Source organism: Notamacropus eugenii, chromosome 1 (genome assembly GCF_028372415.1).
Source record: "Notamacropus eugenii isolate mMacEug1 chromosome 1, mMacEug1.pri_v2, whole genome shotgun sequence".
NCBI lineage: Eukaryota > Metazoa > Chordata > Mammalia > Diprotodontia > Macropodidae > Notamacropus > Notamacropus eugenii.
In genome coordinates, this window is record NC_092872.1 from 215,545,329 (window position 1) to 215,568,703 (window position 23,375).

Here is a 23,375-nt window from a genome sequence, read left to right on the forward strand (position 1 = left end):
AGGGCATCTTATCTGAGAAGAGCCTTTAATGACTCATTTTTCTAAGCATAATGCTTGTAAAAATAATTAATAGAGATAATGGGATCTTACATTTTCTAGATTTCTCAGTTGTACCCCTGTTACCGAATAAATGAATAAATAGATGAAAAGGCATTTTAAGTACTTACAATTTGCTAAGCACTGGGGATATGGATAGAAAAAAATGACACAATCCTTGATATCAAGGAGGTCACACACTAACTAATGGGAGGAGACAATATCTATAGGGTAGTTCAATTGTGAACATGAACATGTATTCTGTTGTAGAAAACTGTCTTTGGAGACCTGTTGGCTTCAATATTATATTTTCATTGAGGAATTACTTGATGTGTGATGGACCATTCTTAAATAGATTTTATAGCCATAAGCCATTGGCATATAGGTGGGAAGTTGCTGATGTCATCTCATTCACCTTTTTTTTGGTAACAGAATTTCCTATGGTCCTTCCTGTTCTTTTATGAACTTAGCTTTTTTAGAGAAAGTTGATCTCTGAGTACATTTTAAATTGCTGATCCCTATGTAGATTTCCCCTTTTTGTTTGTGGTCACGTCCAACCATGCTGCCAAACTTAATCTTAACAACCATTTGCTCACACAGTACAGTAATTCTTGAGACAGGAGAACCCAAATGTGGTGGCTCCACTCTTGCCACGGATACATATTTACATACACACAGATAGATAGATAGATATGGATAGATAGGTAGGTAAATAAATAGATAGATAGATAGATAGATAGATAGATAGATAGATACAGATAGAGATGCCTTCATTGATAAGTTAAATACATGGATATATATGTATGTATACATTCAAGTCATTAATTTGTTAGAGCAGCAATCACTAGCTCCTTATTTGTTGTCCATCTTCCAGACTCATCTAGAAATGACTTCAGGACAGCCTAGTTTAGCTGTCATGCCAAGCACCCTTTAGGCTAATCTTCTATTTTTCATCCTCCATAATCTTTTCCTTTCATCTAAAAATTACTGATTCCTTTTGTTTTTGCACCATCTTCATTTAAAACATTGCAAATAAAATTCCCCCTTACCATATCCCTTGTCACAAAGTCAGTCAGTGTGTTCATCCTTCATTGCCGAAGAAGACCATGCTGTCAGAGAAATAATGACATGACTTGCACTTGACTTTGTTTTGAGTGAGGGAGGGCTGTGCAGGTCACCAGGCTCACTTCTCCTCCAGAGCCATCTGAATCCAGTGACCAGATATTCATCAGGACAACTGGAGATGAACCAGGATGAAGTAATTGGGGTTAAGTGACTTGCCCAAGGTCACACAGCTAGTGAGTATCAAGTGTCTGAGGTGAGATTTGAACTCAGATCCTCCTGACTCCTGCACTGCTGCTCTATCCACTGCACCACCTAGCTGCCCCCTGTCACAAAGAATAAAAAAAAGAAAAAAGAACAATTTTACAAAATTAACCAATACCTCAACTGAGGCAGAGAGCATATGCAATGTTCTACACCACTAGCTCTCAGAACTTTTAGAAAGAAGCCTCCACAATCTCCACAAATTAAACTGTATAAAATGGTGTTGCCCTTGGTTGTCATGTCTCTATTTGGTAAGGTCAACTGTTTGCTAGCTCAGGAGTCTCCTGAGGGCTCTTTGGGATATCTTATATATCCCAATGTACTGAGAACTGTCACAGTTAACATCTTACTCTTTCTATTTCTCATTAATCTTAATCAACAGCTTACTGAAATAAATTAGATTGAAATATTGCAACTGTAAGCAACATCTTTGCATTTTTATCTCTTAACCTAATTTGTTATTGATTACTGCTCTAACAAATTAATGACTTGAATATATACATACATATATATCCATGTATTTAACTTATCGATGAAGGCGTCTCTATCTATCTCTATCTATCTATCTATCTATCTATCTATCTATCTATCTATCTATCTATCTATCTATCTATCTGTCTACCTACCTATCTATCTATATCTCTCTATCTATCTGTGTGTGTATGTAAATATGTATTCCATGTCATCAGTGACTTGACTCTGAAGCGACTCCTTCCTTTCCTTCCTGGTAGGTTGTGATGTTTGGTGCTCATCATATATAATGCCTTTTTATTCTCTCATGATAACCTGGGTGTGAAATTTCTGTGTAACCTAACAACAGTGAGACTTTTTAAATTTTTCATCTCAAACCCTGTTTTCCAACATCTTTCCACCAAATATTTCCACCTCTGCATCGAATCGCCAGGTATCCATGTATGTGATGATTTAGTAAGGAGGATCTTTTCAGTTTCATCAAAGAATTTCTCCACTACTTTAGTCTCTGCAGCAGGTAGTGTAATTAGTCTTTCATTACCTACAGAGCAAACCCCTCGAATACTGACCTAGGCTGGACCCCAGGTAGCATACAAATCTGGGATGATACTGGAAATTTCCAATAGAATATGCCCAGTTCCAATTATCTCTGTGGCTGTTGGTTTGTTTATGTTCATCAGAAGTACTGTCGAGTGAAATGACCAACCGTCTCATGAAATGAGTTTGATTTTTGCCTTTGGACAAATTATAAAATTCATTCTGAATTCCTTTATTTCCCTCTTTGAAGAGAACCTATGATTATCCCTCCATTTGGCTGCAGTTCTTTATGTCTTCTTGTTGCAAGAATATTAGTCTTAGTGTGGTTCACATGCTCCAGAAACATTAACTCATCAGTCACTGGACAAATATCACATATTTGTATAAATCCATCGGCAGCTGAATGGTTTTAAACAGTGTGAGAACTGAGATGTTTAGCAGCCTCTCTCCTCATTTCAACCACTCTCCCACAAAGAAGCAGGAGTGGTGCATGACTGAAAGTCCTTGCTTTTCTTGGTTTTGGATCATTATGGGCCAAAAAAAGAATCATCACCCAGTTGCCAGGCCTCTAGTGATGTCTCTTATACAATAATACTGTATTACAGTATTAAAGACAACAAAATTGTATGTACAATTTGGCCAATCATTATCTGCCTCACAGTTTTACTCACACCTTTCTGCTTGCCTGGGATGAGACCTCCATACTCTATTAAACCTATATAAACCTCATCCATTCTTTAAAGTTGAAACTCAAATATCAATTCCTCAGTGAACTTTCCTGAGTAGAACCTATCAGATCCAGTATTCTCTCCTGTCTAATAAACTTATATAATATCTATTTTCTCTGACATTTATTTTGCATTTACCATTGAGTGCCTATTAGATTGCAAATTCCTTGAGAACAAGGACTCATACTATTATACTTTATTATCTCTACAATACCTAGAGATCATCTGTGTGTGTATATGTGTATGTATATATCCATGCATGTATATATACACATACACACACATACAAAGATTCACTCTATAAGAGTGAGGCACTGTGACACAGTTGAAAGAGAAAGGAGCTTAGAGACAGTATCCTGGGTTTGAATCTCAGATCTGCTCCATATTGTGCAACTTTGGCCAAATCATTTTACTTCTTTGGGAGTCAGTTTCTCCAACTCTGAAATGAAGAGGTTAGAATCAAGATTTATGGTTCCTTCACGTGATACGGCGATCCCATTGTTGACTGCAGGTTACACAGGAGAGTGGATATAGACACAAAAGACCTATGTCTGAGAGCCAAACAAGCCCTGTCACCCCTCTGCTAATTGGCTATTCAATACTGGGAAAATTACAGAACCTTTTTGGGTCTTAGAGAAGTCTAGACCAGGCATGCTCTAAAGTCCCTTACTTTGTAAGTTCTCCTACTCTGTAATCTTAAATCCTACACAAGTCAAAAGTTTAAGGGATAGAGAATGGCTTGTTTGACTTCAGACTAGAAAAGAAAAAGCAACTGAGGCAAACAGGATTACTGAATGAGAAAGAGGTACCTACGTGTAGACTGTTGTTTGTATTTCCTTAAATTTTGCTCTAAATAGGGTACAGTATTTAAATAACACATGCCCTAATATGTCTGTTTAGTTGTTTTACTAGAGAATTCTAATTTTACAGAAAAAGTAATAACTGAGTAGAAAAACACACTAGATTCGTTTGGGCTTGTCTGGTAACAACCATGGGAATCCTGGCTGTTTGAACCATAAAGTTCAGGCACCCTCATTTACCAGGTGGCAGCCTACCTGAATTGAATGCATAACACCCAATAAAAACAACTTCTGGCGTGCTAGCCTTGTAAAAAATCATGCTATCGTGTCACCATAATAGATCCTTCAGTATCACTTATGGGCATACTTTTCTTTCAAAAAAGGTAAAGAGACTGCCTTATCTAAAATCATAAGGTTATGATCATACATTTCTGTTTGCTTCTAAGCTTGATCTTGATCACTGACATATGAATATTATTTCTGTGATCCTTGGGTATAGTTAAATTGTAATTAGCCTTTTCTGATGAACTTGTTTAGAGTAAAAAAAGAAAAATACCACCTTGTTACAGAAGACATCCCTTAGCTTGGCAAATGGAATACTAGGCATTGTTGAAGGCATATTAAAGCTTCCAAATGACACTTGAATTCAACAAGCATTTATTAGGCACATGCTAGGTGTCAAGCACTCTGCTAGGTGCAGGGCATGCTCCAGCCAAGAATGAAAGTCTCTGTCGTCAAAGACATTATATTGTATAGGGAGGAAAAACAACACATATATAGAAAATGATATACAAAATTTTTCCAAAGTAATTTACAAGGGGATGGTTGGTACTAGCAACTAGGACTCTCAGGATCAACTGTCTGTAGAGAGTGCTGAAATAATTTTGAAGGCAGTGAGGGATCCTGAGACAGAGGTTAGGAAGGAGCTCATTGCAGGCACAGAAGACTGCTTGTTAAAAGACATGTGGATGGGAGATGGAATGCAGAATATGGGGAGCCACAAGCAAGTCCAGTTGGCTGGAATTTAGAGTGAGTAAAGGACAAGGGTTACCAGTGATGTATAGTAAGCCTGAAAAAAGTGAGATGAAGTCTTATTGTGAAGAATTCAAAATGGTAAAATGGGGAGTTTCTATCTGATCACAGAGGCAAGAGGGCTCACTGAAATTTCTTGAGCAGGGTCAGACCTGTGCTTTAAGAATATAAAATCTGGCAGCTGTGTGGAGAGGAGGTTGGAGAGGCGAGAGTCTGGAAGCAAGGAGACTAATTTGGACACATGCACTAGTCCTTGTTAAGAAGAGATGAAGGTCATTATGAAATACAAAATGGACAACTTTGATTACATTAAATTGAAAATGTTTTGCACAAAGCCAATGCAACCAAGATTAGGAGGGAAACAGAAAACTGGGAAAGAATTTTTACAACTAGTGTCTGTGATAATGGCTTCATTTCTAAAATATATAGAGAACTGAGTCAAATTTACAAGCCATTCCCCAATTGACAAATTGTCAAAGGATATGAACAGACAGTTTTCAGAGGAAGAAATTAAAGGTATATACAATCATATGAAAAAATGCTCTAAATCACTATTATTTAGAGAGATGCAAATTGAAAACAACTCTGAGGTGCAACATCACACCTATCAGATTGGTTAACATGACAGGAAGATGATAAATGTTGGAGAAGATGTGGGAGAGTTGGAATACTAATTCATTGTTAGTGGAGCTGTGAGCTGATCCAACCATTCTGAAGAGCAATTTGGAACTATGCCCAAAGGGCTATAAAAATGTGCATAGCCTTTGACCCAGCAACACCAGCTTCTAGGGTTGTAGTCCAAAGGGATCATAAAAATGGGAAAAAGACCACATGTACAAAAACTATTTATAGCAGCTCTTTTTGTGGTGGCCAAGAACTGAAAACTGAAGGGATGCCCATCAGTTGGGGAATGGCTGAACAAGTTGTGGCATATGAGTGTAATGGAATACTATTGTGCTATAAGAAATGACAAACAGGTGGACTTCACAGAAACCTGGACTTACATGAACTGATGCTGAATATAGTGAACAGAACCAGGAGAACATTATACACCATAACAACCACAGTGTGCAAGGACTGTTTTTGAGACACTTAGCCCTTCACAGCAATGCAAGGACCTAAAACATTTCCAAAAGACTCATGATGCAAAATGCCATCCACATCCAGAGAAAGAGTCAGAATAAAGCAGACTATTTTCTCTTTTGTTATGCTTTTTTTTGTTTTCCTCATGGTTTCTCCCATTCTTTTTAATTCTTCTATGCAACATGACTAATGTGAAAATGTGTTTAATAGGAATGTATGTGTAGAACTCATGTAGGATTGCATGCCATCTTGGGGAGGGAAGAGGAGAAAATTTGGAACTTATAGAAATGATTGCTAAAAACTGAAAACAAATAAATTAATAAATTTGGGGAAAAAATAAAAAAAGAAGTGATGAGAGTCTAGTGAACTGAAGTTAACTAGCTTCAGCAGGATGCTCAAAACACTTTTTCATTAGCAGTCTGATGTGTCACATCAGGCTTTCTAGATGTCTATTGGATCATTTAAAAATAATAAATGACTTAAAATAATTACCATAAAATTATCTTTGCCTTAATCCTCACTGAGAAGTCTACAGTATATTCCCCATATTTGAGTAGAATATATTTTTTTAGCTTTTCTTTAATTGTTCTACAGTTAATACTTTTCAAGTGTAGAAAGCTGTTCATGCTCAATCTTTCTCCAGCTTCAATAGCCATGTCAAAATTTTACTCATCTCTCAAGGCCCAGTTCTTTTCTTTCATGGGAACTTTCTTGATTCTCACAAGCAGAAATGATCACATCCTATGGGAATGCTCAGGGCATTTTGTTTTTACCTCTTGTAAGATTTTTAACTCATCCCACCTTTATTTGTGTTATTATTTAAATGTATGTGTTTTAGCTCTTCTATTAGACAATAAAACTCCTGGAAAGCAGAGACCTTCCCTTAATCCCTTAATTTGTATCCTAGCATGGGATCTTCAGCATAGTATATGTCTAAAAAATATTTTAAGTGCAGTATGGTGCAGTGGAAATAGAGCTGGATTTGGAACCAGAAGACATAGGTTTCAATCTTGGCTCTACTATTTACTTCTTAAGTGATCTTACACAAATTATTTAACCTCCTGGGTTCCAGTTCCTGAACTGCAAAATGAAGGAATGGTCTAGATAATTTCTTACGATCCTCTAGCTCTAAATCTGTAATTTGATGTCAAAATATAGGGATAGGGAAGTCTCAAATAAGTTTAGATAGACTCTGACCTCAAAAACTGAGCTCTAGTGGCACAGAAGAGACTCATGCATGGGATGAAGAGTGAAATTCCCCTGGTGTCAATTGAGGAATAGCCATTTGGAGATACAATGAGAGATTCTCCAGCTAAAGCAGCTTTTTCTCTTTTCTTAGCAGCCTGCTGACTCCCACAAAGGGTGTATGTGGGAAAGCCTTTGTCTGGGCAGCTAATGAGAGTATCCTGTTTCACATCGCAGCTACTCCTAACAGGTACACTTGGCTCTGTTCAGTTTCCTGATCACTCCCACGGGAAAGAAAAGCTCAAAGACAGGCATTTATGTCTCAAACAGGTTAGCGTCTGACTCTGTGGAGCTTTCACCCAATGCTCTGAAGCTCTGTAATTCTTTCATTTGCACACAGCCTGGATAAGGCCAGGCAATGACTGTAGAAGTCTCATCCAATTACCTTTATAGCCCATTTACTCTTCTTCATTGGGTAAGCCATTGCATCACCATGGACTTCCATTTTGTTATCTCCATCTATAATATTGCTCTAACATACTGTGATTCTCTGCAGTCCTTTACAATTTTCAAAGAACTTGGACACATTTTTTCTTATTTTATTTTCACCACAATCTTATGTAGTAGGCCATGGTTTTACAAATTCAGAAGTTCAGAGAAACAGAGTACTTCTGTACTGAAAGGGACCTTAGTTAGAGTCACTTTATCCAGTCTTCATTTGACGGATAAGGGAATAGAGGCCCAGAGCGATAAAAGTGGTTTTCCTAAGGCATAAGAGTTAGCTTAGAGCAGTCAGGGCTAAAAAACAGACCTCCCACCATCTAGTCCAATTCTTTTTCCAATTACCCCCTGCTCCCCTCTGATAATGTGTCTCCTTTCATTTGGAAAGATAAAGCTATTGGCTCACCATCAACAAAGCATGTGCTCAGGGATGGTTCTTTTTTTTTTAGGAACAATGAAAGGTTTGTGATGCTTCTCTCCTACTATTTGACTGAGTCTCCCTTGAAATCAATGACATACATGTGCTGCACACCAGGGCTATGGTCTGTGACCATGGAATGAAATGATGCTAACGGACTCAAAGGTTCACATGACCATGGAACTTAAGACTTTACCTTCATTAGTATCACTCACTAACTTAGTGAGCCAGCCACCGTGAGATTCAGATTTTTTTTATAGCAACCAGATAGCTAGATCTTGTTCGTTTAAAAAAAAATTATTCTGAACTTGAAAAATAACAACCATGCCCTTTCCTTAAAAACCATCAACCTCTACTACATAGCTTTTAAAAAAATAGTTCAAAATCAACATTGTAGTTCCAAGAGTGCCCTGTTTGTCTGTGTTCCTTTCCGAACTTCCTTTTGCTCTATATTGTGCAATTTCTTAAATGAATAATACACTTGTTTTTTTTTAATCCACTTTACTATCACTACACTCGTGGCTTTGCTCCCCAAGATTCTTACCCCTCCCCTAATAAAAGTCTTCACTTATAATAAAAGTACAGTCACACAAAACAGAGCTACACATTGACTACGTCTGAAAAACATATGAATCAATCTGCACTTCTAGTCCATTACCTTCCTGACAAGAGATGGGAAGCATAATTTATCATCGTTTTTTGGAGTCAGGATTGATCATTCATTGCATTGATCATAGATCTTAAATTGTGCCCACTAAGTTTTACTTTGAAGTGTTGTTGTAATTGTATTAACTGTTTTCCTAGTTCTGCTTATATCACTCTAAATCATTTCATAAAAGAACCCCCAGATTTTTCTAAATCTTTTCCTTTCTTAATTTCTTACAGTACAATAATATTCTATTCACATTTATATACCATAATTGTCTAGGTGTTCCCAAACTGATGGTCATCCCCTTTGTTTTCAGTTTTTTGTACAACAAAAAGTGCTTCTGAGAGAGAGAGAGAGAGAGCACAACAGAGAGAGAAAGCAAGAGAGACACAGAGAGAAAGAGAGAGAGAGACACACACACACACACACATACAGAGAGAGAGAGAGAGAGAGAGAGAGAGAGAGAGAGAGAGAGAGAGCATGTGCAAGTACACAAACCAACCAACAAAGAAACAAATATATCCTTTCCCTTTGGCTTTGATCTCTTTGAGATCTAAGATTGGTGGCAATATTATTGAGTAAAAGAACATGAATAGTTTAACTGAATATTCTTTCACCTTGCATTCCAGAATAGCTGGACCACTTTGTAGCTCTACCAGCAGTAAATGAATAAATTCATCCCCACGAAGTACCACCAACAGCCATCATTTTCCTTTTTTTTGTCATTTCTGTTAATCTGATGGGGGTGAGGTAGAACCTCATGGTTATTTTAAATATGATTGATTAGTGGTTTGACATTTTTTCATTTGACTATTGATAGACTGTACTTCCTCTTTTGCAAACTGCATGTTCATATCCTTTCAATAGTCATCTACCAGGAAACAGATCTTTTTCTCATATATTTATCTTGAAAATCAGATCTTTATCAGAGAAATTTAAGACATTAAATTTTTTCCTAGGTAACTATTTCCCTTCTAATTTTAACTATATTGACTTTGTTTGTGCAAAGTCTTTTCAATTTTAGGTAATTAAAATTATCCATTTTATCCCCTCGGATATCTCTTATTTGGTCAAGAAATCTTCCCATATTCATAGCTGTGAAAGGTATCTTCTTCATTGATCCTCTATTTTGCTTATGATACTGCCTTAATATTTACATCATAAGACTAATTATCTGGACCTTTTTTTTTTTCAGTGTTCCCAGCTGTTGTGTCGAATAATAAGTCCTTTACCCTATGGTTAGAACCTTAGATTTACTGAGCACTGTGTTACTACAATGTTCAATTGTTTCTGAGTCTTCCATACCTTATCTGTTCCTCTGATCAACTTCTTTATGAAATCGTTTTAATGATTATTGCATTGTAGCATAATTTGAAATCTGGTACTGCTTTTATTTACTGTTTCCTACTATCTTTCATTATTGACTTTTTATTCCTCCAGATGAATTTTGTTGCTATAAAGTAGCTATTGACTATGAAGTAACCCTCTCGTACTCTGTTTGGTATAGCACTGAATATGATAATTAAGTACGGTGACATTGTCATTGTTTATTATACTGGCATGGCCCAATCATAAAAAACTTAATATCTCACCAATTATTTAGGCATGCCTTTATTTCTGTAAAGTGTTCTGTAGCTGTAATCTTATCATTCTTGTGTGGGTCTTGATTGCTGGATTCATAGGTAGTTTATACATTATACCTTTGTTCTGAAGGATTTGTGCTGGTTTTTGTTGATAATATACAGAAAGATTCATTATTTTCTGAGTTTAGTTTATATACCACTACTTTGCTGAAGTTATTTCAATTAATTTTTTAGTTGAAACTCTAGGACTCTCTAAGTCAGTGGTTCCTAAAATTTTCTAGTTATAAAACCCATCAGTTTAAGCAAAACTTTCCCAGAACCATTGTAGTAAAATCTTCCACAGTGATCAATGCCTGTTACTAAATTGCATGAAGTTCATTTTTTTTAAGTGAGGAGCTTTAGGGATCTATGCAGTATAGTTTGAGAAATGTTGCTTTAAATAAATCATCATGTTTTATGGAAATATTTCTTTTTTCCTATGCTTATTTCCTCAATTTAGTTTTGTCTTATTGTTTTAACTAGCATTTCTAGAAAGGCATAAAAAAAATAGATGACACTGAACATCCTTGCTTTATTCCTGATCTTACTGAAAAGGTCTCTAACATTTCTCCATTATAGATAACGCTAACTCTTGTTTTTAGTTATAATTTATCATATTAAAGTCAATTTATTCCTAATTTTACATTTTTAAAGCATAAAGCTGTATTTTGGTAAAAAGTTTTTGTCCTGCATGTATTGACATAATCCTGCAATTTTTATAATTTTGTATTAATATGCTTATAATTTTACTATTATTGAAGCAATTCCTGGTACAAATCCAAAATGGTAATAATGTGTAATCACTTATATTGTTGGTTTTGGTTGGTTCAGTATAAATTAGTCTATAGTATTCTTTTTCTACTTATTTTCCCTCCTCCCTCAGTGCATCTTGATCTATGACTTTTGATAGGAAAAAAGCAAAAAAAGTCTTACATCTTTATTTTAGTATAAACATTGATTTACTTCATAATCATATGTATTAATTTATATATTTAAAAATGTTATTCTGAGAAAGGGCCTATAGCTGTCACCAGGTCGTCACTGGGGTCCATGATACAAAAAAAGTTATAATTTCCTTTTTATGACTTCTTCAATTTATTTTTTTCTGAAATTGTGTTGCTTAAAATCTCTTCTACTTTTTCCTTTAAACTAGTCATTTTATATTTTTCTAAGTATCCATTTCATTTATCAATTTTTTGGCATACAATTAGGTAAAGCACTTTCTATGGGTTGCCTTTATTTTTCATTTGTTATGAATTATTCTTCTCACATTGGCCATTTAGTTATCCTCTTTGCTTTAAAAAAATTTTGATTAGCTCCTCATTTTATTTGTAAACTTGAAGGATTTTGCTTTCAATTTTGTTTACCTCTTCTTTGATTTTTTGGGGAATTTTTATTTTTGTGTTTGGTGGGATTTTTACTTGTATTTTTCTCATTTGCTTAGCTGTATACTCAATTCATTGATTTGTTCTATTTTTCTTTTGTTGATGAAAGTGTTTCGAGATAAAATTTTTCTCTAAGGAATGCTTTGGGTGCATCTTCAATGTTCTGTCATGTTGTCTCAGTATTGCCATTTTTCTGTAATCAATTTATCACTTGTTTCTGTATATTATTTGACTTACCAATTCTTCAGGAATTTAATTTCCATTTAAATGTGAATAATTTCTTTAAATGACCTTTTTATTAACATTTTCATTATGTTGTGATCAGTAAAGGATGTGCTTAATATTTCACCTTTTCTGCATTCGTTTACAAGATTTTCTTATCTTAGAACATGATCAATTTTGTAAAGGTGCTGTGCACAGATGAAAAATGAATATACTGCTTTCTTTCCCCATCTGCCTGGGCATTTTCACTGGCTAGTCTCATGCTTGGAATACTCTCCCTCCTCATCTCTGCTTCCTGCCTTTCCTGGCTTTCCTCAAGTCCCAGTTAAAATTCTATTTTCTACAAGAAGCCTATCTTAGTCTCTCTCAATGCTAGAGGCTTTTCCTTATCGACTATCTCCTGATATATCTTGTTGAGACACAGTCATTTGCATGTCATCTCTCCCATTTCCCTGCGAGTTCTTTGAGAGCAGGAATTATCTTTGGCTTTTCTTTGCATCCCCATCACTTAGCGCATGCACTTAATAGATGCTTACTGACGATGACAGTATATATAAACGTCTCTAAAATTGTGTACCTGTCCTTAACTTCTTTCTTATCATTCTTACATTGGTCTAGGTCTGAAAAGCGACGGTAAGTTCCCAAGTACTATGCTTTTTCTGTGCATTTCTCCTCTTGATTCAACTAACTTTTCTTCCGGTCCTCAGATGCCTCAGGTACTTACCTATTAAGTACTGACATCACTTGTCTGTGGTACCTTTACGCATGATAATAATAATATCCCTGCTTATCTTTCTTTCTTTCTTTCTTTTTTTTTTTAAAGCCAAAGAAAACAAAGTTTATTAAGGATTCGCCTAATTGGGTTGCCTCTTAAGGAGCCTAAGCTTTTGTAACGCTTGTATTCACAAGCAGGCCAGACACAATCCCAGCTAGACAGAGTCTGAGCTGGATTGCATCTGAGCCCCTTCTTATCTTTCTTAACCATACCTATTTTCCCTGTAGCTGAGTCTGACAGGATTTTTTCCCTTTGCCTTTTTGGAGGTACTTATAATAAATTCTGCCCATTTTAACTTTGTTTGCATGTCTGTATTTTAAGTGTACTTATTGTAAATAATGTTTCTATATTCTGCTTAATAATCCATTGTGCTTCCCTTTTTATAGGTAAGTTCTTTGGTCATGGCTAAGTTCTCATTAATATTTATCGTTATAACTGTTAATTATACACTTTCCTCCATAACTTCTTATAATTTTCCTCTCTTCTCTACTCCCCTTTCCTTCAAAAATCAACAAAGGGAAGGAATCTGATCAATACTAGAAAATCTATAACTGAAATGATCTGTTCCTACTCATATGTCCATCATGTATTCCAAGTTCAGACATCTAGTTATTCTGAGATTTATAAGTATAGCCCTTTTTTAGTGTCTTCTTTATGATAAACCCTGTAAAGATGAAGTTTGTTTTGCCTGTGTCCATTTCTTCTTTGACTGTACTCTCCTTCCTATTTCACTCTCTCCATTTATTTACACATACACACACTCCAGACCTTTGTGTTAGACTCTGCCTGATCTAGTTCAGATAAGACCAAAGGACACACTGTGCTCATTTCTCCCATGATGATATGTTCCTTCTCCTCCTTTCCTTCTGTTTTTTTATAATTGCTCTCCCTGGAGTCTGTTTCAGATTTTAACTGTGACAGTGGGATTCCTCCATGACCTTTCATGTTGCCATGAGTACGTTCTTAACCAGAAATGGTTAGAGTTCATGTTAATAAAGACAAGGTCACAGTTCAGTTCCTGGATAGGATACTGGGTTTCATTCCATCACATGGACACAGTTCATACCGATGATTCATACTCAAAAATACAGGCGAGACTTTATATATTAGCCTCAAAGGGAAATAAAGACCTAGAGAGGTGATGTGATTTGTCCAGGATAAATTGGACATTAAGGAATCAAACCAAAGTCTACTGAATCTCCATGTAATACACATTTCACTAAGTCAGGAGGCCTTCAAGATTCAATCTCAGTCATTTCTTAGATATGCGATTATTAACCAAATTTAGTAGGCAAGTGACAATAAAATGAGCACATCTAAGTCTTGTTCTGGGAAAAACAACTCAGAGCTTACAGCTGCCCCCTGGTGGTATATTTGTAGTTATCCAAAGGATAGTACATTAACAAGAAATAAGAAATTTTCCATTTGCACCATCAGCTTCACTAATTTATGCCTTTGTTATCAAATACCTGGCCATTCTAGAAAGGCAGAAAATTAGCTTAAAGACTATCAAGAGGTAATATTATTTTCTATGAATAGTTCTTTCAAAGTCCATGAAATAAAAAGCCAATTTTTATATTCCACTTCTCAACATCAGTGATTGATTTTTAAAGTACCCTTTTCTCTTTGGCTACAATATAAATATGAAGACTGAAATTTCCCCCAAGAGTCCCTCTTTGCTAAGACTGACCGTAGACTTCTCAAGGTAACTCGTACAAAAGTTACATTGTGGAAAAGTTTTTGAAATGGCAACTAATTAAAAGTTCACATTTATTAAGATGCAACATGGTGGATGGCTATAGGTCAGCCTTTTCTGAGATGATGCTGTAAATTAGTATATGAAATTGAAATGGGCCAAAATGATTCTCCTAGAAAAATGCTTAAAGGCTTTAAGGGCTGAGCAGTATTCAAGAAAACGGTGAGTCTATTTGGGTTACAAACATCTCCTTTTCCAGAGAGACTCCATGACCAACTGGTTGGCCATGGAGATTAAAATCTCATTCTGTCCAATGACCCAGTAGACACAGAAGTGGAAAGAGGGCAGTGTTGGGAGCTGAGTTATAAAACACTAAGTTAATAGGACAGTAGGACTTACAAGTTAAAAGATACCTTAGATATCATCTAGTCCAACTTCATCATTTTGAATACAGGGAAACTGAGGCCCGGAAATATTGTGATTCACTAGGATGACTTCTTCTAGGAGGGGCACTGACCTGGTCTTCAGAGTATATGGCATCATAGCCTCAAAGAAGCAAGATACATGACACCTCAGAGGCCATTTTCCCCAGTGAACACAAAATGCTGGATTCAGTCCTTACTGATGCCAAATGACCTAGGGTAAGGTTTCCTTATGCTAGAAGAAATAAATTCCCACAACAATAGACAGAGAATCAGTTGGGCTTGGTTAGCCTGAAGAAGGGAAGATTTAAATGGGGATTTCATGTGAAATGGGGATTATACTTTTTTTTTTTTAAGTTCTAGAGGGCAGATTTAGGAGCAATGGTAAAAGTTATAGGTCAACAGATTTAAGTTCAGTATAAAGATAGGTTTCCTTATAGCAAAACTATCTGAAACAAGAGCAGACTGCTTCATAAGGAAATGAGTTTTCTGTCCCAGGGTATGTTCAAGTAGAAGCTGAATGACAGTTTGTTGAGATGTCATACTGGACACATATCTGTGAGGCAAAGGTTTGTATTGATGACCTCTAAGATCCATATTCCATCCCAGAATTCTATGATCCTGTGCTTGTAAGTCTTAGGGCTTGCTACATAAATATATATGAAGAAAACTAGGATAGGCATATAAACGATGTCTTTATAAACTTTTCCTCCGACTTAGGTTTGCTTTTAAAGGAACATCTTTCATAATTCTTTTTACCCAAATTAGTCTAATCAAAAAGAGAGAACTTTAAGTAGAGGGATCCAAGATGATTAGATTATAATGTGGAATAACGAACTCTTCAAGGCCATGGCTTTCGTGCAAACTTTATTGCTTTTTTAACTTACCTGGAAAACAGAATTGAAAAATAACATTAAATCACAAAACCTATGATATCATTCCTTAAAGAGACACTGAATTAATACAGAACAAGCAAGGCAGAAGCAGCTGATAATTTTTAGACGGTAATGAAAAATCCCAATCCCAAAACTCCTGTGCCCTTAACAAACTCTCTCTTGAAGATTAAATCACAATGTAAAATCCACAAGTTTTTATTGACAATATTGGATTATCAAATGCATAACTCTCTGAAGGGGTAATCATTCTATTTCCCAGATCTCCATTACACATTCCAAGAGACTTCTGGCAGTATCTGTGGAAATTGTGTCCTGGTTTAGCCTTGTAAATTCCTTCCAGAGGAGATACAGGACCTATTCTTTCTGCTGCCAAGTTTTGTGCTTACAAGGTGTAGAATTTATTAGGGAAAAAAAGATGAAAAGACAACCTGATAGTTTTAAAAGTGCCTTCACATAAGATTTCTTTATTAGAGCTGTGTGTTTTTAAAAGTACAGCTACTTAGTTCTTTTAAGACTTTTAGCTAAATAGATGGGTTCTGTTAAGCATCTTAAAGCCAGGAATCTTGGAGATGTGGGTAACATCCTTTGTGGCTATGCAATGGACCTCAGGAATAAAGTCTCCTCTTAGATCCTGTACCTCATCATGGTACATTAGAAAAAGCACTAGATCTGGATGGAGTCAGATGGAGTTAGTCTTAAATGCTTACAAAATGGGCAAGTTTTAACCACTTTGGGTCATCTGTAAAATGAGGATAATAATCCTAGCACCACTTTTCCCACAAAGTAATTTTGGGGACAGTTCTTTGTCAATTATATTACACAAGGAATATGAGTAATTACTATAATTACATTCAACAGCAACACATTTTCAGGGGAATAATCTTGAACAGAATCAAACTACAACAATTTAAAGGGCTCAAAATCAATACAAGCAGTCAACTATGAATACATAGAAAAGGCACATATGTCCAATTTATCTAGTTTAGGGGATTCAATCTGTTTAGCACTCAAATTCAGTTTAATTTTGGTTTAAGTCTTCCATCTCTGGATTACCAATATGTCTACGTATATTTTTTTTCCTTTAGTTTCACCCTACTTTTATGTCTCCTGGTCCTACATCTGAGGTTTCCTCTGATTCTTTGTGGCCCACAGCATGGATCCCAACACGGTTCCTAGTGAAGCTCCACTGCACCATAACAAAAAGAGTAACAGCATTTCTTTGGTTTGTTTAATGATTTTTGTTTTTTCAAAGTGCCTTATCCCAAAGGATAATGATAAGGATAATGAACATCTTGTATAATGCCTTAAGGTTTGCAAAGTGCTTTACATTTCATTTGATCCTCACAACAACCCTGTGAGGTAGGTACCATTATTTTCCATATTTTACAGATGAGGAAACCAAGGCTGAGAGAGGTTAAATGACTTGCTCAGGGTCATGTAGCTAGTAAGCGTCTGAGGCAGGATTCAAACTAAGATCTTCCTCACTCCAATCCAATGTTCTAACCCTATGTCACTGGCTCCCTCAAATCACAGAATCGGAGCTAGAAGGGACTTTAAGGTCATTTAGGCCAGTGGTGTCAAAATCAATTGAAACGAGGAAACCAATCTGTGTATAAGGATCCCTATGGGCGCCATGCTGGCTTAGGTTCAAAATGTGTTATTATCTATGTTTGACTGTACTTTTTATTTGCTTTGTTGAATATTTTCCAATTACATTTTAATCTGGTTTGGGCCATATTCAAGAATATTATGGGCTGCCTGTTTGATATCTCTGATGTAGCCTACACCCTGTGAAGAAGCTGAGGCCAAGAGAAGGTAAGTGACCTGCCCAGAGTCACATACGTAATAGGTGGCACATCTGGGAATCAAACCCAGGCCCTCTGATTCCAAGTCCAGCGTTCGTTTCACTCTTCCAGAGTCTCCACAAGTTATTAGTTTATCATCTTAAACCACTTCTGGTTCTAAAAGTGCTGTAATTCTACACTGATATGCACTCTTTCCTGTTGCATTCCCTTGCCACTCTGAGAGTGAAGGAGGGAATACTCACTAGAAACTTGGCAGTGATGGCGGCCTAATTTTGAGTATCTACAACTGCTAAACCAGTTATTCACTACAGATCTCATTAATGGGCGCTGGTTATGTCATACATCTAACTTAAGAGTGATAATAATGCCGGTACACAGACACAGACACATACAATTTTATGGCTATGGATCCCAGAAAAAGAGGGCATTTGGGGAAGATGGGCTATTTGATTAGGATAGGGTTTAGGGTAAGATTAAGGTAAGGCTGCCATACCATATGCTTAGAGTAAGTTCCCTGGAAAAGTTGGATTTCATTTTATTTTGAACTATAGTACATAACTACTATATTCTTCATCTTGGATCCCCCTCAACAGGACGGTGTTCCATATAAATGCCCTCACTGTCCATTCATGGGTCAATGTCTGACTGTAACTGGACTGATCTTCCTCTCTAAGAAAGGGATCCACACTGTCTATGATTTTGGCTAACGCTCCCCCATCTGCTTTCAACATGTTGCATTTGACATTAACTAATGTATCCTATTAGCATTAAAAGAAACCAATCTGGAAAAATTCATTTTCAAGTAGAGTTCAAACAGGACACAAAGAGAAGTGGATTTCAAATTAAAAAAAATTTTTTGTGATGAAGCCAAAGTCTGTGAAATGGGTCAAGAGAACAGAAGATAAGAATGCCTCTCTCTGATTTATGGTACTCACTGGTAACAGGAAAAGAAAAAGACAATTTTCACAGCCTACATACCATCAGACAAAGACATCCCATCAGAGGGAGTGAAAGACATGGAACAGATAATGGGATCTTCATCCCGCACTTACTGGTAATGGGTTAAAATTCTGGTCCACAAGGTGATTGTAGCCGTGGTCAAAAAATGAGTGCCGTATCACAACATCGATGCCCTGATTGGCCAACATTCCTAAAGTGTTCAACCATCTAAAAAGTAGGAAAACAGCTACATCAATGCATTTCAAAATAGGCATGGACTGGAATAAGTATCCTAAAGATGACTAACTGGCTGGAAGAGCAAGGTCTACCCATTCACTCTCCCATAGGATGCAAAAAGTATTGCAACTTAAATAGGTAATCAGCACACAAGTGATTGATGTCTGTATTTCCTTAAGATCTTCAGATCAGGTGCCCAGACCTATGGCATTACTTTAATATCATCAACACAAAGTCTGCCTGCTTTTAGGTAGGTTTCCAGGGCAATACCTTATATCTTACAAGACAGAAGTCATAACCATTACCTAAATTCTCCTACTTGGACACCTCTACTGTGAACACATCATTCATACAGATCTTCCCCAACTAATAGAATTTACATACGAACATGCACATTCTAACCATTCATATGTCTTAAAAGAGGAGCTACCACTAAAGAAATTTTTTTATTATGATCATACTTATTTCTAGATCCAACTAGTTATACAAAGACTTATATATTCCAACAAAGACAAGTGCCCCATAATGCATAAAGCGTATCATGTATATACTTCATTGGTGTAAAATAGTCACAAATATTCAAACTCGTGTGTAAACCATCATTCACAACCATTAGGGCTTTCCAAAAACCCACTTTTCTCCATCAAATGCCCACAAACTCACGCTCCTACACACACATACCCTAGCACACACAGACATGCATGTTCTCATTATGCACTCTTCTGAAATACTAGAAAACTTAAAATTTTACTAATCCTTAATACAACTAAAATGTTATTTGAACTCTTAAAATTAGAGCTAACTTTGGAAGTCGCTGAATAGTCAACATACAAGAGATTAATCAGGAACTTATGCCTTTCCTAAACTAGCAAATCAGGGTCCAAACCATTGATAATAAAATAATTTAATATTTGATTTATATTATGCTTTTATTTCCAAAGAATCTCACATAATTTTGAGAATGGCCATATGGAAAGGAGACTATATCAGGAGTGAGTAGACCTGAGTTCAAATCCTTTTATTCTCAAAACTGTTATATTGCTGAGCAATCCACAGCTCTGGACCTCAGTTTCCTCATATGAAAACAAGGGGTTAGACTAAGATGAACTATAACTTTCTTTCCATTTCTCAATCTTTATGTTTCTTCACAGCAATTAATATATTTTAAAAATGTATTTATAATCACAGAACATCAGAACCGAAATGGACCTTTGTTTCACAAATAAGAAACCTGAGGCTCAAAGGAGTGCCACGTGCTCAAGCTGAATTAATTAAACCAAGCATTTACTGACTCGTGGCACAGAAAGGATTGTTATCCCCTCTCTACAGACGGATTAATCCTAGGTCAAGCCACCATACCAGTGTCACTGAGTGGTGAAATCAGGATCCCAACTCAGTTTTCCTGCCCCTAGCTCAGTGTTGTCTGCATACTGAAGCTGTGAGAATCAAAGAGAATCTGTGATTCCTCTATGAATACATACACATGTGCTCTAAGTGTTTATGTGTCTATGAGGTACTGCATCTAGGAGTGCATGGGTGTAAAAATATCAATGTGTCTTGGTGTTTGTATATGTGAAGACATCTGTAAGCCTGTGTGGATTACAGTGTGCAGAAGGCTATTCACATTTTTTGTGTGCCTACGCAATGCAATTGTGGTAGCCTGGGAATATGTACACCTGTATATACACATTAAGAGGGGCCATGCCTGATACCTCTTTGCATGGCCCCTAGCTCTAAGAGCAGCTGAGTACATTAAACAAAGCAGCTGTTTAAAAAATGCAGCTTAATTAACAAACCCGATTTTTACCTACTGCAAAGGGGAATCAATGTGTAAGCGTACCCTAAAGTACTCTTAGTACGGCAGATTCATTTTCTTCTCTCCATCCCACATTCCCATATAACTACTGATTGGACAGTGTGGTAGAAAAAGCTTTGAACCGGGAGTTTAGAAGACCTGAGTTCATATCCCGGTTCTGATATCTACTACTCTGTAATATTGAGCAAGTCACCTCTGTAGGCTTCAGTTTAACTGTCAAAGTGGCAAATTGGACAGTGTTGGACCTGGAGTCAGAAAACCTGAGTTCAAATCCAGTCTCAGACATTTACTAGCTATGTGAAACTGAGCAAGTCACTTAACCTCTGTTTGCTTCAATTTCCTCATCTGTAAAAAATGAGGATAATAATAGCACCTACATCTCACTGTTGTTGTAGAAATCAAATGAGATACTAATTGTAAAGTGCTTATTTAGCACATAGCACTATATAAATGTGAGCTGTTATTACAATTATCATCATCATCATAACCATCAGTTTGAAAGTTCATTGGAGGATAGACTGGTGTGCAGAGACACCTGAGGTAGGGAGGTTAACCTGAAGGCTATGAGGTGATGAGGGCCTGTATTAGGGAGGTCGCAATGGTAAAGGACAGAAGGGGCTGTATAAGAAAGATGTTACAAAGGAAAAGTCAACAGAACTTGGCAACTGATTGGCTATAAAGGATTAAAGAGAGTAAGGGAGCAAGAATGAGTCAAGGATAACTGCTAGATTTTGAGCCTTGGTAAGTGGGAGGTTAGTGGTGCCCTCTATAGTAAGTTAGGAAGACAGGAGACAGGGTGAGTTTAAGATGACTAGGGGACATCCAGTTTGAGATATCCAATAGATAGTTGGAGATGTGAGACTGGAGATCAAGAGAGAGATTAGGATTGGATAAATCTGGAAATTATCTGCATATGTAACTGAGTCTGTAGGAGCTGATGAGATCATTAAGAGAAATAGCAGAAAGATAAGAGAGGAAAGGGTCCTTGTCAAAGCCTTGGGGAACATCCATGGTAAGCAGGTATGAGGAGAATCAAGAGAGAGCAGTCAAGAAAACCTAGAGGGGAGAGATTTCCAAGGAGAAGAGGATAGATGAAAATGTCAAAAGGCTATTGAGAGGTCAAGGATGATGTGCTCTTTCTTCTTTAAAAGATGGGTAGGATTTAAAAGGGTAGAGGAAGTAAAGGAGAGGGTCTCCTAGGCATACAAGACACCATGACCTACAAACAGGAAAGATGCAGAAATGCAGAACATGCTGTCCAGTGTACTAGAATTTAATAAATATAGAACGTAATAACACAAGATAAAACAGGAAAGGAAAGACAGTGGAGGGATAGGAAGTTTGCACTTTATTTGACAGGCAATAGGGAGCCACCGAAGGGACGTGAGCTGAGATGTGGCATTACTAAATATGTACAAAAGAAAAATTAGTTTGGCAAGAATATAGAGGATGGGCTGAGGGAAAAATAGCAGAGTCCATAACAGTAATAGTAATGAAGCCTGTGGGATGGATTCAAAGAATATTATATAGATAAAATCAACATGACTTAGCAACTGATGAAACATAAGTGATAGGGAAAGCATTCACAAAATCACAGAATTCAGATTTACAAAGAGGAAAAACGGTTCGGTAGAAAATGTGCTGGATTTGGAAATAGAGGACCCAGACTCAAAACCTGGATCTCCTACTTACTATCTTGCGTGACCTCGAGCAGGTTACTTAATCCCTCCATGAGTAAGAGGGGAAGCTATTACTAGAGAGCCTCTATGGTCCCATCCAGCTCTAAATCTGTGATCTTCTGATCCTAAGTCATCCAGTCTACCTTGTACCTGAGCAGGTACATGATAAGAAGTATGAAGACTTAAGAGTCATTAGAACCTAATTAAATTCTGTTTCAGACATTCATTAACAGTGTGAACCTGGACGAGTCATTTAATTTTAGCACACTTCAGCATCTATAAATCGATAATAGTAATATCTACCATCCAGAGTTGCTAAGAGGATAAGATAATATTTAAAAGGGGCTTTACAAACCTTAAAGCAATATGTAAATATTATTATTATTATCATTTTTCTTGTTAATCACAACAAATGGTCACCTATTTTCCGATTAAAGATTCTAGGGATGGTGAGCCTGCTACCTCCTGAGACTGCCCATTCAGTTCTGGACACTTTTAATTGTTGGGAAACTTTTCTTTATGCAGGAATCTGTTTCACCACAAGTCCTACCTACCTCTACTAGTTCTGTCCTCAGGGGGATGACACCGACAAGACAACCCTTCAGATACTAACTCCTCTCTAGGTCTTTTCTTTCAGAGGCTAAAGATTTCTAGTTCCTTCAACTTCTTGTGGAGGATATGAGGGACACTAAGTGCCTCTTCCCAACAATGTCCTCTACGTAGCCTGAGAATGAATAAATTTGTTTAGACTGCCATGTGACACTGTTGATTCATTCTGAATTCACAGTTCACGACACTTTTACGACCTTTTCCCACCACTTCTCCCACCATTCTGTATGTGGGAGTTAATTTTTAAAATCTGAGTGTAGAATCTTACATTTATCTTTATTATATTTAATCTCAGCCTAAAAAAGGGAATGACATTAATTTGACAGTAGTTATTCACAATTTACCATTTTGGTTTTACTGATTTCATTCTAAATAATAAATTATCTTGATAACAATGCCTGAGCATTTTTGCAGTAATCAAGTCAAACACACAAGCTTCCCACCTTTAAATTCTCAAATGGATCTATGATCTCATCAATGCAGATTACAACCCATCCATGGCTCCC

At 36.6% G+C, this 23,375-nt stretch overlaps 1 protein-coding gene across 2 annotated transcripts in view; it reads right to left on the reverse strand.

Moving 5' to 3' along the window:
* Positions 1–23,375, reverse strand: part of HPSE2 (heparanase 2 (inactive)) — a 724,961-nt gene that overhangs the window by 127,956 nt on the left and 573,630 nt on the right. For both annotated transcript variants that reach the window (XM_072626990.1, XM_072626982.1), the window contains exon 9: positions 18,642–18,756. In XM_072626990.1, the coding sequence (XP_072483091.1) occupies positions 18,642–18,756 (115 nt within the window). The remainder of the gene's footprint in view (positions 1–18,641; positions 18,757–23,375) is intronic.